The sequence below is a fragment of the Mustela lutreola genome, chromosome 11 (genome assembly GCF_030435805.1).
Source record: "Mustela lutreola isolate mMusLut2 chromosome 11, mMusLut2.pri, whole genome shotgun sequence".
NCBI classification, from domain to species: Eukaryota; Metazoa; Chordata; class Mammalia; order Carnivora; family Mustelidae; genus Mustela; species Mustela lutreola.
This window is the reverse complement of record NC_081300.1, coordinates 86,357,894-86,375,846: the sequence shown is the minus strand read 5'-3', so window position 1 is coordinate 86,375,846 and position 17,953 is coordinate 86,357,894. Positions and strand designations below refer to the sequence as shown.

Below are 17,953 nucleotides of genomic sequence, written 5' to 3'. Positions count from 1 at the left end.
CCCTGGGACAGGTTTCTCTCACTCTCTCTCTCTCTCTTTTTTTTTTTTTTTTTTGAGGGAGTGAGAGCGTATGCTTTGGGGTTGGAGTGGGGAGTGAACAGGGGGAGAGGGAGAGAATCTTGAGCAGGCTTGGCGTGGGCTCAACACAGGGTTCAGTCTCACAACCTTGAGATCATATCCTGAGCCAACATCAAGAGTCAGATACTTAACCAACTGAGCCACTCACGTACCCTAACTGCATGCTCTTTTTCTAGTGTGTTGTCAGTGTTGAGTGTTGAGTATACATTGGGAAGGGGCAGAAGGACCAAAGGATGTTTTTCCTGTAATTTACCCACCTCGTTTTACAGCTGAGGAACATGAAACTTAAAAAATTAGGTAATTTTCCACAGGCTAGTTAGTAAACAATCAAGGCAGGCTTCAAACTCTGCCTCTGTTCTTTCTAAGGCTGTAAGGATAATTGTAGATATCCCTTATGGGATATGAAATGGACGGGGCACAATGTCAAGCACTTACACAGATGTTAACGCCTGTTTAATCTTCAACACACCAGTTGGTATGAGCCTTTCATGGGTGAAGTGACTTGCCCAAGGCCATACAGCTAGCAAAAGACAGAGCTGGGATTTTACACCCAGACTCTGGCTCCTGATCATTACTCACTACTCTCATTACCTCTGCTTACCCCACAACGCTATGCAACTGGCTCCAGGCTCTAGAATGTACCTGCTAAATTTCCCCAGCAGCTGTGGAGGCTGCTGCTATGAAGAGAGGGCGGGAAAGTTTGGCCTTAAAGGGCAGAATTCAAGAATTCTGAGGCTAGAGTTGGTGGAGTCTGTTCTCAGGGCCCAAATAAACCAGGAGGCCCATGGAACTTCTTTCTTAGCTCAAGCCCACCCATAACTAGAGTTCTTTACTAATTCAGACCTAGCTGTTACTATTTCAGGCAGTTTTCCATGAGCTGCCAAAATGGGGGAAGAGACCTGAAGAAGCCTTGCTCTAGGGAGTTCCAGGAGGAAAACTGACAAGATCTTGGGCCAAGTGCTGGGGGGTTGGGTTAAACCACTCCTTGGGTCCAGATCTTAATCTCGCTAAGGAAATCAGGCTCCCGGTTGGCTGGAGTTGGTGTGGTGGACCTTTCTCCATTTTTAGTACCCCGCCCCCCTCCACCTTTTACAGAGGAAGAGAGATGAGTTTTCCCCACATTTACTGGAAATCTTGTTGCTTTTAGTGGTGAGGGGTCAAGGCAGAGAGGAGGTGGGGCAGGGAGGTTCTGGAGCAGGACTGCCTCTGCTCTCTAGCAACCCGAGATGCGAGGCACCTCACTGCAGGAATCGGGGCCCAAGAGCCATAGTTTTGTGTGTTGCTGCCCACACGTATGTTAGTAAAAAAAATAACCCCACTTGATTTTCCGCTTGGCCTTGTGCTCAGACTTGCTCTTCTCGGATTCTTGCTGTTGCCTCTGGAGTCCATGTGTCACTTTCTCAAACCCGGTCCCCAGCTCGTTTTTCCCCAGCTCTTTCCAGTCAGCATGCTCTCCCGTCCAGCTCCGTGTCTTCGTGCCCTCCACAGAGGGGTCCTGCAGAAGGGCCGCTGAAATAGGTTGGCAGAGTGACCGTTCATGAGACATACTTCCTGACACCAGCGTCGTGCTTTTCGTTGCAGTTTCTTGTCTCTTCACTACAGCCCTCGGGGAGATGTGTGACTGGCTCCACTTGCAAAGGAGGGGAAAGGAAGGCTCAGAGGGGATGGATGACCCAGGCGAAGTCCCACAGCTGGTCAGTGGCCGAGTGAGGACTGACTGGGACTGTCGAACTTCTCGCTGCCACGGGCTGTCCTTTAAGAATTGTTTGAAGGAAGGTAACTAATGATGCTGGGTGATGGTTACATGGAGGTTTATCATATCATTCCTTCTCTGGAAAAGAAAGTAACCCTTTAAGACTTACTGATACAGGAAATTCATAAACATATATTTTTTAAAGTTTCATGGGGTGCAAAATGTGAAAACTCCCTCATTCTCATATCTACCTGTCTAATCCCTAGAGGATAATACAGGTGACAGTCCAATGTGTATATTTCCTTTTATATGTATTTTTTCTATATGTCCATATGCACATATTTTCACATATTATGCACACTTACAAGTGTTTCTTCAGACTCCATTAGGGAATTACTGGGTTTAAACAGTACATGCATTTACAGATTTGAAAGTACTACCCTTCACGAGGCTCCATGAATTTTTACTCACCAATCTTGCACTGTATGACTTGGGAATAGGCCAGATATCCTTTTTGGAAACAGGTGGGTTATAAATAATAAATTAATGCTTTGTAAAAACAACCCTTAGCTAGGGAGAGTGGTGACTAGGATACTAGGAAAATACCAGCTCTCAGTCCCAGACCACAAGGCCAGCCTGCAGCCGCAGCCTAACCCACTGACTCGAGGCATGGCACCTTTAGGAGGCAGTAGGAAGGAGGACTGAATTTCCCTGTCTTGCCAGAAAAAAGCCCTTTGATGTCTTGCTTACCTTGGCTGCACCAGCTCCAGGCCGCACCTGCCTGGTCTGATCTGAGGCAGACTGCCTGGTTACCCTGGGGCTGCCCTGGAAAACAGCCCCTGTCACACTTCTTACAGTGAGGAAGATAGCCAGCTGAAGGAGAGGGACTTGCAGAGCTGCGGTGAAAGGAAGGCCATTCTTTCCACTCCAGTCTTCACCTGTCTAGCCCAGGGAAACCTTGGGGTTACTATTTAATGCAGTAGGTCTCGGTTGTCCTCTCTCCCCCAAATACAGCTTTAGTTTATGTACTTCCCAAAATTTTGTTAAAAGAGCCTTTTGATAGACCGCAGGAAGATTTGGTGAAGAGAAGCAGAGGTAGATTGGAGTTTATAGCCCTTGTTTTTCCTGCTCCTTCTGTATATGTATAATATATAAAATACATAACACTATATTATTATATATATTATATATTATATATAATACATGTACTATATTATATATGTATTATTTTTGTGTGTCTTTTCTGAAGACAGCCTTTTCCTTTTTTTTAGCCTTTTAATCACAGTTCATAGGTGGCATCTGGAGAGAGTACAGGCCCTAACTCCCTTATATGGCAGGTTTTTTTTTTTTTTAAAGATTTTAATATTTATTTCACAGAGAGAGATACAGTCAGAGAGGGAACACAAGCAGGGGGAGCAGGAGAGGGAAAAGCAGGCTTCCCGCTGAGCAGGGAGCCCGAAATCGGGGCTTGATCCCATGACTCTGGCCATGACCTGAGCCGAAGGCAGACGCCTAATGACTGAGCCACCAGGCGCCCCTATATGACACTTTTTATTTAACTTTCTTTTGAAAAGAAGTGATCAAGTGTTAAGTTGCTTTTAAATTTTAAGAGAAGCTAAGGCTACTTTGGCTTAGCATTTTCTTCCAGAGATCCTAAGATATTTTTTTAATATACGAGCAACCCATGATCTTATGCCTGCTGTGATAAAACAGAACATAAGTAGCTCTCGTGTCAAAAGTGAATACATTCCCATTTTATTTTTTTATTTTTTATTTTTTTTAAGATTTTATTTATTTGACAGAGAGGGAGATCACAAGTAGAGCAGCAGGCAGAGAGGGAGGGAGAAGCAGGCTCCCCACTGAGCAGAGAGCCGGATGTGGGGCTCAATCCAAGGACCCTGGGACCATGACCTGAGCCGAAGGCAGAGGCTTAACCCTCTGAGCCACCCAGGCACCCCACATTTCCATTTGAGTTCCTTCTAATGCTCTCCTCTTCAGAGGAGTTAACACTTTAGTGAATTTCCAGAATTTTTCCTTTGCAGTTACAAATATAAATCTGTATATCCATGTCCTTTTTATTTTTAAACAAGTGGGATTCTGTGCCTTGTTCCCCCCCCCACCACTTAATATATCTTTAAGCTCTCTATACTGGCATAGATGGATCTCATTCTTTTTAACAGCTGCATAACATGAATGGATGCAACTATAATTTATTGTAATTTTTCAGTGTTACATGTGGCTTGTGGTAAACATCTTTGTGCTAAAGGATCTGAAGTTGCAGGTAAGGAGGGGGGTAATACATTTGTTATCATCCCTAGAAATGAAAGCGGAGATCCAGGTAACTAGTCGTAGTGTTCTGAGAACAAAGTTTTAGTGAGCAAGTGAGTGTGGGAAATGGCTGCAAGCTGAGCCTCTCTCCTAGTGATTCACAATTAAATAGCATATTAAAAGTTCTGGAAATTCTTCAGTAACCATTCACTGATTAGTGGTTTAAAAAGAATTGTTTGCAAAGGGAAGGACTTTAATTCTTTGTACACATCTATTAAAATTTTCCTGAACTGGGCTCCCGGGTGGCTCAGTCAGTTAAGGGTCTGCCTTTGGCTCTGGTCATGATCACAGGGTCCTGGGATTGAGTCCGCATGGGGTCTCCCTGCTCAGCGGAGAGTCTGCTCCTCCCTCTACCCCTCCCCCTGCTCGTGATCTCTCATTCTCTCAAATGAATAAAATCTTTATAAATAAATAAATAAAATTTCCCTGAATGGTTTGGTAAATGCCACCCAGTGGTAATCTCTCTAAGATAGGGCGACATTTAGATAGGAACTTGGCCTTACACTGTTCCACTAGGCTGGGCCTCCCTGGGTGGAGTCAGGTTTGGATTTTGTCCAGGAACTGGGCTAGGCCTGTCAGCCCCTCCCAAGCCCCTTACATAAAGTGAGAGGGACTCAGCCAGGCCTGGCAAAAACCAAATCTTGAAGCTGGTCTCAGGGGAAAGGGGTGGAATTTCACTCTGATCAGTCTGGCTGAGAGGTGATACCTGACCTAGCAGATGCAGTACAACATTTGGACCCAGGTCTTTAACACAGAAGATTGTTGGCCCAGAATGTCTAGAGAAGGAGCCACTTGGGGTGTGAGAGGGCAGCCTGAACCACCCTCCATCTGCCTGCCCAACCCCCTGGTCCACCTACTCCACTTAGTGAAATTGTGATTAACTTCCAGAGTTCTGTGCAGATGTTACCTCTGTGAAGCCTCTTCCATTGGGTCAGACCACTCCTGTGTGTTCTGCACCATTGCTGTACCTCTGTTAGAGCAATTAGTTAGCAGTCTGGTTCATCTTCTAGTTCATTCATGCTGGGCTGGTCAAGAGGAGTGTCCACATAATGAAATCTGTACTTCACAGTCTTCCCCAACAAAGGGGTGCTCCTTCATAGCAGGGCATTCCTTCACTCACTCATGCAGTCCTATTGAGCACCAACTGTGTCAGACATGAACTCTACGGCCAGACTACAATAGTGAATAAGGTGGACCTAATCCCAGCCCTGGTTCATATTCTCATATTTCTTGTAGTCTAACCTGATGTCTAGCTCAAAGCCTGACACAGTAAGGTTTAGAAATGGTAATCTAATTGGGAAGCCTCTGTTGCATAGCAAGCACTTGTTTTAACTTTTGTGCTAAAGATCAGAAAACATTTCCTCAAGATGCCTTGTCTAGTTTACATGACAAAGTCATTTGACTATATGAAATATTTTAAAGACATTTGGGGTGATCTTGGGGGTTCTGATGGAGTCTGATGGGTTGGCACCCGCGGCCACTAGGGCTCACACCTGGCGGGGACCGAGTGGGCAGAGCAGGCGGCTGGCCCCTGCCCGCAGGCCCCGCCCCTCCCCGCCCCCGCCCCGCCCCCGCCCCGCCCCGCCCCGCCCCCGGGTGCCCCTCGGGGCCCCGCCCCCGCTCTCCATAGTTACGGCGCTGCGGAGGCGGCGGCCATCTTGGCGGCGGAGAGATGAGCGGGTCGAACCCTAAGGCTGCGGCCGCGGGGTCGGCGGCTGGGTCTGGGGGGCTGGTGACCGGCAAGGAAGAGAAGAAGAAGACTGGCGGCGGCGTCCTGAACCGACTCAAGGCGCGGCGGCAGGCGCCCCACCACGCGGCAGAGGACGGCATCGGGGCGGCGGTCACGGAGCAGGAGCTGTTGGCTCTCGACACCATCCGGCCCGAGCACGTCCTTCGCCTCAGCCGGGTCACCGAGAGTGAGTGCCGGCCCGACCGCGCCCTACCCTCGCACCGGGCCCCGGGCCCCTTGTCGTTTTCAGCGGAGCCGGCCGCTCGCCACCTGACCGGCCCGGGGGACCACCCAGGCCCCCTCAGCCGGCCAGGCCGCGTCGCCCGGCTCTTAGACGGGCCAGCTCGGTGCTCCCCACTCTTACCCAGACCTGGTTGGAAAGGGGTTCGCCTTGAGCTTGACCGCGCTCTCCTGTGTCCGGTCACGCCAGGCTCCTCAGGGGCGGGCCCCAGCTGGGCCTCCAGGCCGGGCCGTTCTCCTCCTAAGCTGGATCCCTTTGGGTAGGGAGCCCCCTTAGCTTAAGGGGAGCCTCCTGAACCTGGTTAAGTGGGACCGTTGCCCCCTCGTCCTGGGAGACCCACAGGTACCAGTGAACTTCCTGCTCAGCCAGGCTCCCTCAGCCTGCCCACTCCCAGCCTGTGCAGCCTCTGCCGGCCCAGACCTCTACCTGCTTTCTCTGCCTTTCCCTCCACCCCGTCCCCTGACAGGCCCCTCTCCAGCCTTCCTTGGCCCCCTTACTCCTTTGGTCCCAAGCCTTGCCCCTTTGTGTGCAGGGGCGGGGGGCCCTTTCCTTCCTCAAACATATTGCCATGGCATTTCATGCAAAGTGAAAACTCCCACATTAGAAAATATGTAATGAAGTTTCAGTTTATGTACCCAGTCCAAAATGTGACTCCGGCTTTTGACACCTGTTCTAGTAAATTAAGAACGTGTCAGGGTTTAAGAAATGCATTTCTTGCCCGGAATGCAACCATCGCACAGGGTTTCATTGATAATAAGGAAGGCTGGGAAGAAATACATTGCCCACCCCCTGTCTTGGCTCTCCTCCCTATTCGTGTTCTCTCCCAAGCCAACCCTGACTTGCCGCCCTTTTCCTTGCTGCCATTTCCCCCCTCCCTGGTTAAACCCAGCTTGCTTTAGCTGTTGGGGCTGGGGGCGGGGTGGTGGTGGTGGTGGTGGTGATGATGATGAATGCTGCTGCTCAAGTGTACCTCAGGTAGCTGGTGGCAGTTCCTGTGATTTGGTCTGTCCTTTGCATGCCTGAGTATATCTTCAGAAGGTCTTGCTAATCAGTTTACTGAAACATTGTGAAAACGCTACTTCTGTTCTGTCCCCATTTTCATTTGGGGCTCTGAAGGTCCGGAAGTGCTCAGCACCTCAGCATTCTAGCCTCCTGCTTTCTCCTGATACCAAGGGTGAATCGGGCCATTCTAATGCCTGGCCCTACGTGGCATTCTCAGTGGACACTCAGGTGTAGGAGCTTGGGGTTGGTACTTGTGCTCAGACTCACCCCAGAAGCCTACTGGAGAGAGCCACAGGTCAGAGTCGGTGACCTCTGGATTTTGTTCATGTCTGTTCCATTCAACAAGTTATTTATTGAATACCCTCAAAAGGTGCAGAACCCATCTCAGTCTTTTTAGGATTTACAGATCATCAGCGGCTTTAAAGTTTGCCATATTACTGGAAAGACAGCTTGTAAAATGTGGAACAGCTAACACAAGCGAACAATGTAAGAAAAAGTGCTCAAATGAGTTGTGGAGAAGATGCTATCAGGAGTTGTCTTAGAAAGAAATCAGGGAAGTTTTCTATGATGGGTATCATATTGATAAGCTGCTCAGGTAGTCACGGACTCCACTGCACTTTGGCCCAGTGTCCTTCCAGCAGATCTGCCCTGTCACCCGTGTAGGTATGGCCCACCGCCTGATTTTGTGCAGTCCACAAGCTAAGAATGGTTTTTACATTTTTAAATAGTAGAGGGGGAAAAAAGATCTCAGCACACGTGGTTATATGCAATTTATATTTCAGCTTCTGTAAATAGTTTTATTGGACTACAGCCATACTCATTTATATTTGCAGGTTGTCTGCAACTGCTTTTTGCTGTGCGATGTGGCTGGCAGACAGGCACTATATTGGCCATTAGATCGGCATAAAGTTTTCAAATGGATTTGTAAAAAAATTCTGTCCTTAAAAAAAAAGTTAATAGATCATGGAAGCTTTGTAGGCCATTTTTGGGGGTGTTTCCAAAGGAAGCCCCCTTGAGTTTCCCTGTCTCTAAAAGTGTTATGATATTATTTCATCCCATCCAAATCCATGCTCTTTTTTTCTTTCTTCAGTCCCCTTACTCTTGTCACACAACTTTTGCTAATAACATAAGAGGAAGTTTTGGGGTGTATTTTAAGTGAATTGTGTAAGAAGAAAAACCCTGAGTTTGCTTCAAAACTTAAGAAAGAAGGAAATGGTAGGTTTGGAGGGCTATTTAACAGCGTTTGTCTCTTATTTTCAGATTATTTATGTAAACCTGAGGATAACATCTACAGTATTGATTTCACTCGTTTCAAAATTCGAGACTTGGAGACAGGGACAGTGCTCTTTGAGATCGCCAAACCCTGTGTTTCAGGTAGGCCTCAGTATGGTCGCCCCCTCCTTGAGAATGTCTCCGAGGCTCTTGGCTTCCATCTGTGAGAGCCATTGCGTCCACCGGCTTGGACTCCAGCATGTCTGCTGCCAGGCCTCCTCCTGAAGCCTGGCCTGTCCGCCCTGCTGATCAGAAGCACTGAGAGGCTGGTATTTGTTGAGTATGTACCCTCTGCTGGTTGTACACGTGTTTCTGTTTGCATCGGGCTCTCTAATCCTCCCATTTCTGGGAGGAGCTATTTTTCCCATTTTACAGGTAAGGAAACTGAGGCCCAGAATTTCCAAGTGACTTTCCTAAGGTCCTGTGCTTGTTCATCCTACCATGTTGCCTCCACTTAGCAAAGGAAACATTGGAATTAAAGTAGAATGAGGAAAGATTCCCCTGAACCTTGGTTCCTGGGGATGCTGGAAGGATGATGTTGAGAGTCCCAGGCCAGGCTCCCCATCTTCTCCATCGCTTTCCTCCTATTTCCCTGTAAGTATAGTTTGGGTTTTAATCTTCACCATTTTCTGGTGACTAGAAAGCCCAGACCTATGAACTACTTGGGATTCCTTAAATTAGCTTTGAATAGATGCTTCTGGTGCTTGTGATGTAGCCCCAGGGTGACTCATTCCTGGCCAAGGGACCTCCTGTCTTGGAGCTCATCACCGGAGACGGAGCACCCTCTGGTGTTCGTTGTTAGAACTCCAGCACAGATGACTCCAGAGTATTCACTGAAGTCTGTATTCATAATTTTTTTTGCAAAGCTCTTCTCATCTGATTTGCTGCTCAGAAAGAGCCTGTAAATTTGGTGAAGCAGGTATTAGTATCCTGCATGGGTCAAAAGGCTTTCCTGAGAAGGTCTCCGCTCAGGTTCATTGTACAGCCAAGGCTGCAGCTCCAGCCCCATCCGGCATCCTTTATGCTCTCATAATCTAAAGCTGACCGAGGCACCCCACGACTCCAGCTGGTGGGGACTTAGCTGGAGTTGGGAGGATCAGGGCCAGCCAGCTTCTTTCTGGTGGTGTGGCGTTCACATCTCTGGGTGACACGTCCCAGCACTTTGGACGTTTCAAGGACCCCAGGGCCGCTTCAGGTGTGTAGACTCGGATTAGACGGGGCCCGTAGTAGTCATTTCAGTATAAAATTGAACTGTCTCAAGACAGTCAGCTGCAGATCCTTGATTTTCAACTTTTCTTTTTTTTTTTTTTTTTAAGATTTTATTTATTTATTTGACAGAGAGAAATCACAAGTAGATGGAGAGGCAGGCAGAGAGAGAGAGGGAAGCAGGCTCTCTGCTGAGCAGAGAGCCCGATGCGGGACTCGATCCCAGGACTCTGAGATCATGACCTGAGCCGAAGGCAGCGGCTTAACCCACTGAGCCACCCAGGCGCCCCCGATTTTCAACTTTTCCAGTCTTTACCTTTAAGAACTTGATTCACTTAGAGTATGCTCCCACCAAATTGTAACCTCCTGCTGCACTCATTCTGAGGAGTTTGAATCCCTGAGAAGATTTGGTCTGATTTTCTCCGAATCACATTGTTGGAACGAGGATGCTCCAGGCTGGCTCTGAACCCCTGCTCAGTGTTGCCCATATGCTCTTGGGGTTGTGTCATAGGTGGAGATGTTTGGGACTAAAAGATAAGTTGCACCCACATTCAGTCTATACCTGGAGAAAATACTTTTGCTGGATACTGGATGGCTACTACTTGTTTTTCACATTAGAATGGTTCTCTGGCTCATTTTACAGAACTTCCAGTTTCTGGGTTCCGGAATGGGCTAGAGTCACCCTCATTCAGGTCCCGCATTTCGGTCCATTGCCCATCAGCCTCGCTGTTTCCCAGGTAGTTGGTGTTAGACCTGGCGTGGCCTGTAGCAGGCTTTACAATATCCCAAGTCTGGAGGCCTGTTTCTTGCACTTAAATAACAAGAGTATTTCTAGGGGTTGTCTTTGCTGCCTGTCAGAAATTTTTGCATTCTTTGAATTGGCCTTTTGACGAGTTTCAACCTTTATAGTCTTATTCTTCTGGTTGGCAGCTAGCAGTGCCCCTCATCACCAGCAGACCTATCTGTATGCTGTCCACCATGCCAGGGGCCTAGCTCCTGGCTTGTATTCCAGGCTGGCTGCCTTAGGATATGGCCCAGACCCCTAAGCTACATAAAAGGTAAATAGTTTAGTGTTTGAGAACAAGCTTCGAGTCCCTGGGTTCAAATCCCTGCTTCCTCCATTTACTATTTGGGAGACTGTGGATGTATGACTTAACGTCTCTGAGCTTCTGCATCCTGATCTGTAACATGGAGATGATGATGACACCCCACAGGGTTGTTCTGAGGACCCTGGGAAGTGATCAGCACAAGGCCTGGTCTGTATCAAAGGCGCAGTCGATATTGGCCGTCCTGCTGTGGGTGTTAGTACCGTCCATTGGTTGTGCTGTTGGGACCAGTGGCGCCGAGACCGTACACTCAAGTCGCTGTGTTCTCTTTCAGACCAAGAGGAGGAGGAAGACGACGAAGGTGGAGACGTGGATATCAGCGCAGGACGTTTTGTCCGCTATCAGTTCACACCAGCCTTTCTCCGCCTCCGGACAGTCGGGGCGACGTGAGTACCAGTATTTCTGGAGGGGAGAACACTTGCTTGTCCACAAAGAATGTTCTCTGTTGGGTTCTGGATTGGCTTTAGAGAAGGGAGGAGGGAGGAGGCCAAGCGGGGCTCACAAATTTTTATTTTGCAGAGTGGAGTTCACAGTGGGAGACAAACCTGTGTCGAACTTTCGGATGATCGAGCGGCACTATTTCCGGGAACACTTGCTGAAAAACTTTGACTTCGATTTCGGCTTCTGCATCCCCAGCAGTAGGAACACTTGTGAACATATCTATGAGTTTCCCCAGCTTTCAGAGGATGTCAGTATGTATCGCTTGATTTCTGTACCATTCTAGAGTCTTAGGGCTGGAAGGAACAAACCTTGGAGTCCTATCTGGTCCAATGTCCTCATTTGGCAGAGCAGGGAGGCGGTGACAAGATGCCTTTCTAGGCATTTGACCTCAGGCTTCTCATTCCCTAGCACTCTTGTCTAGGGTTTCAAACTCTGCCTGTATGGGAGCATCGAAGGTTTTAATAATGCAGCTGTCATTTGCAATGATGTGGATGGAACTAGAGGGTATTGTGCCGAGCGAAATAAGTCAATGAGAGAAAGACAGTTATCATATGATCTTCCTGATATGAGGAATTGGAAAGGCAATGTGGGGGGTGGGAAGGAAGAAATGAAACAGGATGGGATCGGGAGGGAGACAAACCATAAGAGACTCTTTTTTTTTTTTTTTTTTTTAAAGATTTTATTTATTTATTTGAGAGAGAGACAGTGAGAGAGAGAGCATGAGCGAGGAGAAGGTCAGAGGGAGAAGCAGACTCTCCATGCAGCTGGGAGCCCGATGTGGGACTCGATCCCGGGACTCCGGGATCATGACCTGAGCCGAAGGCAGTCATCCAACCAACTGAGCCACCCAGGCATCCCCCATAAGAGACTCTTAATCTCACAAAACAAACCGAGGGTTTCCAGGGGAGGCAGGTAGGGAGAGGGCGGTTGGGTTGTGGAAATGGGGTGGGTATGTGCTATCGTGAGTGCTGTGAAGTGTGTACGCCTGACGATTCACAGACCTGTACCTCTGGGGCTAATAATAGAGTACATGTTAAAAAAAATTAAAAAAAAGGGGCGCCTGGGTGGCTCAGTGGTTTGGGCTGCTGCCTTCGGCTCGGGTCATGATCTCAGGGTCCTGGGATTGAGCCCCGCATCGGGCTCCCTGCTCCGCAGGAAGCCTGCTTCCCTCTCTCTCTCTCTCTCTCTGCCTGCCTCTCTGCCTACTTGTGATCTCTGTCTGTCAAATAAATAAATAAAATCTTTAAAAAAAAAAAATTAAAAAAAAAAAACAGTTGGAAATCCATTTACACGTGCCCCCAAAGGGGAAAACATTATTCACTGTATCAAAAGGACTGTCTGTGGAAAAAAAAAAAAAAATAATGGAGGCTGTTTGCTTTAGGTGCCTGCTGGAGGAAAGGGATGACTGAGGGAGAGGAGGGGAGGCCCCTGACCATCCCTGGGCCTAGTGTTAGCTGGAGCACCTCTCCAAGCCTCTGGTTTTTCACTGTGTTCTGGTCATTCGCTCCTGCCTGGCACTCTTTGTTTGCCCTCCCCTTCCTCCTTCGTCAGGGGGAGAAGTGAAGCTGGGCGCTAACTAGAATCAGAGGGCTTCCTCATCCTCTGCTGTCAGAATAGACCTGCAGGAAATGGGGAATTATTATGGAGTTTGGAGCAGCAGGAGTGGCCGGATGGAAGCAGTGTCTTAGGAAGAGTTAATCCTGTAGTTCTGGGGAGGAAAAACTGGGGAGGCACCAGAGTGAGAAGCTGAAGAAAGGGAAGAGGTGGACTCATGGAGAGAAAGATTAGGCTTTATCATTCCTGTGACTGGTGGAGCGCACTCAGCGTTCTCGTTGGTAACTAGCGAAAATGGCTGCAGAACAATGAGACTGTGAGCAGGATCCTGTGACAGGGGGAGTTTGGCTGAATTGTAGGGAAGGATCTACACACACTGACTGGTTTTCTCAGAATCCCAGATCCTTAAAACGGTTACATTCCGAGAACCAGAATATTCTTCACTCACACTGATGGTGCTGTTTCCAGATAAAACAAGGATTGCCGACGTGGGGCCAGCTGTTTATGACTGCAGCTGACCCTGCTCCCCACACTGGGCCAGGAGCTGTAGACAGCTTGCAAGAAAGGATCGTGTATATTTTTTCCAGTTTTTATCCAAGGCAGTAGGACTTTTCTTCTTGAAACCAAATATGCTGAAAAAGTGTGGAGGTCAATAATCTGGATATAAACCAAATAACTTCAGCCTGAGTGGGTTCAAAGGACTTTAAACAATCTGTTTCATCTTTTGAGAATTGTGGTAAACAAGCATGTTTCCTCCAGAGGAACCAGAATAGCACGTGATCATTAACTCAGAACGATCAGAGGTAGTGACTGTTCATTGTCTTGACTCTCTGTTATGCCTGAAGACGTCTGGGCAGTTGCCTGAGCAAACAGAAGATTTAAATCTGGATCCCAAGATAGCAGGTCTTTCGAGGGATCATTTGCGATTTAGTACGCCGAGCCATGCCTGTTAAAGGCTCCTCACCTGTGGTCCCCCCGCACTCATGCACACCTAGGCTTCCTTTGGTTGTCAGCAGAGCCCCAGGAAGGGGGCCCCATGAGGCACAGCTTGTGGAATTTGGACCAGAATGTCTAGAGGTGGGGGACAGACCAAAGTACTGAGTAAACAGTCTTTGATGGTCCATGTTGGCAAAAGGACGATCCTGTTTCCCTGGGGTTCTGACGAAGGGCTGGAGATGCCCCGGGAGTGCCACATCAGGGTTGCTTGCATCCTTACGTTGAGGTGGGTATCGTGTTTCATTTGGGGGCCTCTGTGGCTCTCTGCAGCTGTCCAGGGTGGGCTTATGAATTATTATTGTGGTTTTTCCCACCTAGCCCAGGGGGCGGACTCACACGTGTGTTCTTGCTGTTTCCCTTTCTTTGACTTGCAGTTCGTCTGATGATTGAAAACCCCTATGAGACCCGCTCTGACAGCTTCTACTTTGTCGACAACAAGCTGATAATGCACAACAAGGCCGACTATGCCTATAACGGAGGCCAGTGACCGCTGCAGGAACAGACGGGGAGGTGCTTTGCTGTGGCCCAAGGTCCTGGCACACAGAGGCATTTGAACCTGCTGTTCCTCAGCACATGTCTGGAGCCTGGTCCCAGGAAGCCAGGACTGGGGTGGTAGTTTCCTGCGCTCAAGAGAGGTGCCAAGCAGTGCTGTGTTTTCTTCCCCAATATTTTTTCTTCCCTTTTCCCTGCCCTGTAGGTCACAGAGGTACTAGAGTAAAGAATTAGGGTCAGTCTCCTGGAGTCCAGAGAAGAAAGCAAGTTTGTTTTCCTGTTGTCCTAGTTCCTAGTTGCCTGCTGGTTGTGCTGGTGAGCCTGGGTCTCTGTGGTGTAGCTGCGTCAGGGTGAGGAGGCTCTGGCCCCCTCCTGGCTCAGGGGCTTCTCTGTAGGATCCTGGGCTCAGCGAGAAACTGAAACCGGGCCTCTTCTAGGCGCTTCCTCCTCTCACAGTGCTGCTGTCAGCATAGTCTGACCTCAGCTTGTGTGTAGTTCTACAGCAACTGGAAAGAGGGTGGTGGAGGGGCACCAAGAGTGGGGGCGCTGGGGGCCGCTAGGGCTGCCAAACTGAAAGGTCTGTGTCGTGGCGAGGCCTGCTTCTCTGTCGGACTTCTAGGATCCTCTACCAGCCCTCCTAGGTACACACTGAGGTTTCAGCCTGGCCGTGCCTTCCTGTTGCCCATCTTGGAGGACAGATGAGTTTGCTCTGCTTGTCCTGGCTCTTACTTCCGAGTATCTCCTGAAATAGACCATCGGTTTTGTGCTCTTAGAACAGTAGGATCTCTTGAGGCTGCAGCAGGCCTTGTATTTTGTGTTTCGTTTTGTTCCCCAATCTTCTTTTGGGGAGGTTTTATAAGAGGACCATGGTGTTCCCAGCATATGTGATGTGTGGTTAGACTTCTGATAGTATTAAAGAGGCACCTGGGGCTAATCTGGCTCATGTTGGGGCCCGGGATAGTTACAGACCAGCAGCTGCTTAAAGAAGGGATTTGATTTTCCCTACACGGGAGAGCCTGCAGGATTGGCTTTCGATGCGGACTTGCCTCTGAAACTCTGTAGATTTCTTATTTAGGAGGATTTTCCTGTCTGCCATTCTCCTGAAGTAATTTCTGGGACCATCCTGACAGGTCAGATCTCAGTAACGCATATTCTGATCCTTCCTACTGCTAGCTGGGAATGCTTTCGAGTGTTTGGAAAGGGTGGACGAAGTAGCCAAAGGTGGCTCTCAGAAGGAGTTCTCAGAAAACCTTCCTCGCACTTCCTCGTGGGCTGCTTTTGTCCTCATACCCTTCCTGGATGGCTTCTTACCACCTCCGCGCCTCCTGGTTGTCTGACTGGGGGGCTGACCCTCTGATAAGATTGTTGCTGTGGCCGGGGCTTCACATTGATAGGGGGGGCCCGTGTGTGTGGTCCTAGTCCCTGTGAAGCATCAGAGTAGCCGAAGGGGAGCAGTCTCCCAAGGTGCTGGGGACAAAGGCCACACGGGGCCCAGGATAGAAGGGCCGGCGCTCGGCCGCAGAAGCCTCCCGTGTATTCACTAACCAGTGTTGCTCCCTCTTTGGATTCTAGAGTGTGAGTGGCCTTGAACCTGGGCCCCGTGCTGTGTCCCAGCCAGAGTCTGGGCTGTGCCAGGTGCTGGCGGCTCTCTCGCTGGGAAAACCCTTCCCCCTGTGTGCTGGCACTGGATCCAGCCACTGAGGGAGGGAAGAGACCAGGCACCCTGCGCACGCTTTCCTCATCGCCAGACCAGGTGACTCTCAGAACTGGAGTCAACTACAAATCCAGGTGCCTTACTGTGGCTCTGCCCCACTTGCTGCTGGGAAGAGCTGCATTGTCCTCCCTCCCTCCCCGTCTATGGATGGACATCAGTATTGCCTCCTTCCCTGGATCTCCCTGTGGCTCCTCTAGCCGATTTGTCTGTGCTTACTGAGCTTCAGGGTCACCCCCTCTCTGTGGGACAGTAGCCTCATTGGGAGATTAGCTACTCTTTGACATTTAATTATCTAGGATGTGGTTTCCGGAGCTGTCCAGAGCTCCGCTCAATAGCGTGTGTCTTGGAAATGTGTCCCAGGGCAGACCACGGTCTTGTGGACTAGTGGGCCATCTCTTACACGCAGTGTTCGCCATTGCTATGGGGAGGGCAGGGGAGGCAGGCATTCTGGCCTGAGCAGTGCTCTATCCTCTTCCCCATTAGCTTGCCTTGGTCTCCCTGGAGACCATCTTGAGGCCTTGTGCTCCCTCTCTGCCCAGGAGGACAGGGATATGCCTTCGGGTCCAGGAGGTCTGTCTGGTGTTCTGTACCTGGTAGTCTGGGTTCTTGTGTCTCAGTATTCAAGAAATCTCGAGAAGCATCACTGCTCTGGGGTGTTAACCGGGGTGAGTTTGGAATTCAAGCTTTTGGACCTGACCTGGGGAGAGACTTGGAAGTCCTCCTTTCTCTGAAAGTAGCTGAAGCAGTCAGAAGTTGAATCCGGAGGCCATGTTAGTAAGGAATTGGGCCTGTTGAGAGTAGTTGTCTGGGGATGCTACAGGGGGAAGGGGAAAAGTGACCTGCACGGGAGACCATGTCTCCTGTTCGGAGCTGGCATCTGAGTGGCAGCTCCTGGAGGGATATGTTCCAGCAGCCTGGCAGGCCCTCCCGGTGCCACGGGGCCAGGTGCCTGCACCTTTTCTTCCGCAGTCCTGCTCCTGTCCCTCTGCCTTGGAATCTCTAGGAAGAACATCTCTCTTTTCCTTGGAGCCTTTGGGCTGTGATGCCCTTCTTGCTTCTCCAAAGAAGATCCCTGTTGATCTCATTTTGTCCTTAAAGAGCTGACAGAAGAAATAACCAGTAAAAGTAGTTGTGGGCTAAAGTAGGCCGTCCTGTCCTTATGTGTTAGCTCAGTGGTACCTTGAGAGAAAGCAGCATTGGGGGCCTGCAGAACTCCAGAAAGACACCTCCAGCCTTTGGGCTGTCTGGTTCTCCAGCAGGGGCAGTGATTTAGGGAAGGTGGGGCTAACTGTAGACTAGTGATTCTTGAAATGGCAGTGACGGGAAATCGTCAGCTTTTCCAGTTGAAGTGGAATTGGTTTCTGGGCTGGATTTAATAGGCGGTGTGTAACAGACAAGTTGGGGGGGAGTCTTGCCTTAGTGTGTCCGGCCATCCCCAAGAGGCTGCCAGGGTACTCTTTTTTTTTTCTCTTGTCAAGTCACTTTCTTTTGGTGGCTCTTGTCACCATGATGGCAGTGAGGTCTGGGGACTGGAGACAGTCTGTCCCCAGAACCACAGCACGGATTCCTTGCCGGGGCCCAAGCATTCCGGATGCAGAGGCTGCTGCGGTCCCTGCTAAGTGCCTGCTCGTCTCGCTCATCGTTTCTTCACATTCCATGTCACAGAACATCTGTGCCCCAAGAAGGTTCTGGTGGAGGCGGATTTAACCCCTTGTTTTACAAAGGATCATGTAAAGTCATTGAAGTTGTGAAAGTCTATTTTTTTCCCCGTAAATCTATTTTTCACAGAATATAAGAATGTCAATGACCAGATCTGTCCTCCCTCCTCTTTCCCCTTCACCTAAGATCTTCATTCCAGTTTGTATTGTCTTTGTGTCCAGAGTAAACTAGGTGACTTATTTGTACAAAATGTTATTTTGCCACAAGAGACAGTAATAAAAGATTTTCACAGTACGTGCCTCTTCTCTTGTCATCTGGGTCCTGTGGGTTGCTGGAGGGAGCAGGTGTGGGGTGGAGGTGGGCTTTGAGTTTCTTTACACGACCTTTCTGTAAATCAGGAGTATAGCTGATTTGTAGAATCATCAAGGAACAGTATTGGGCT

At 49.2% G+C, this 17,953-nt stretch overlaps 1 protein-coding gene across 1 annotated transcript; it reads left to right on the top strand.

Annotated features, from left to right (window-relative positions):
* The first annotated feature begins 5,728 nt into the window (after window positions 1-5,728).
* UNC119B (unc-119 lipid binding chaperone B) lies at window positions 5,729-17,805 on the top strand. Its single transcript, XM_059139177.1, has 5 exons — window positions 5,729-6,015; window positions 8,332-8,445; window positions 10,930-11,041; window positions 11,175-11,347; window positions 14,021-17,805. The coding sequence occupies exons 1-5, from the start codon at window positions 5,772-5,774 to the stop codon at window positions 14,131-14,133; spliced, it is 756 nt and encodes a 251-aa protein (XP_058995160.1). The 5' UTR covers window positions 5,729-5,771; the 3' UTR covers window positions 14,134-17,805.
* The last annotated feature ends 148 nt before the right edge of the window (window positions 17,806-17,953 follow it).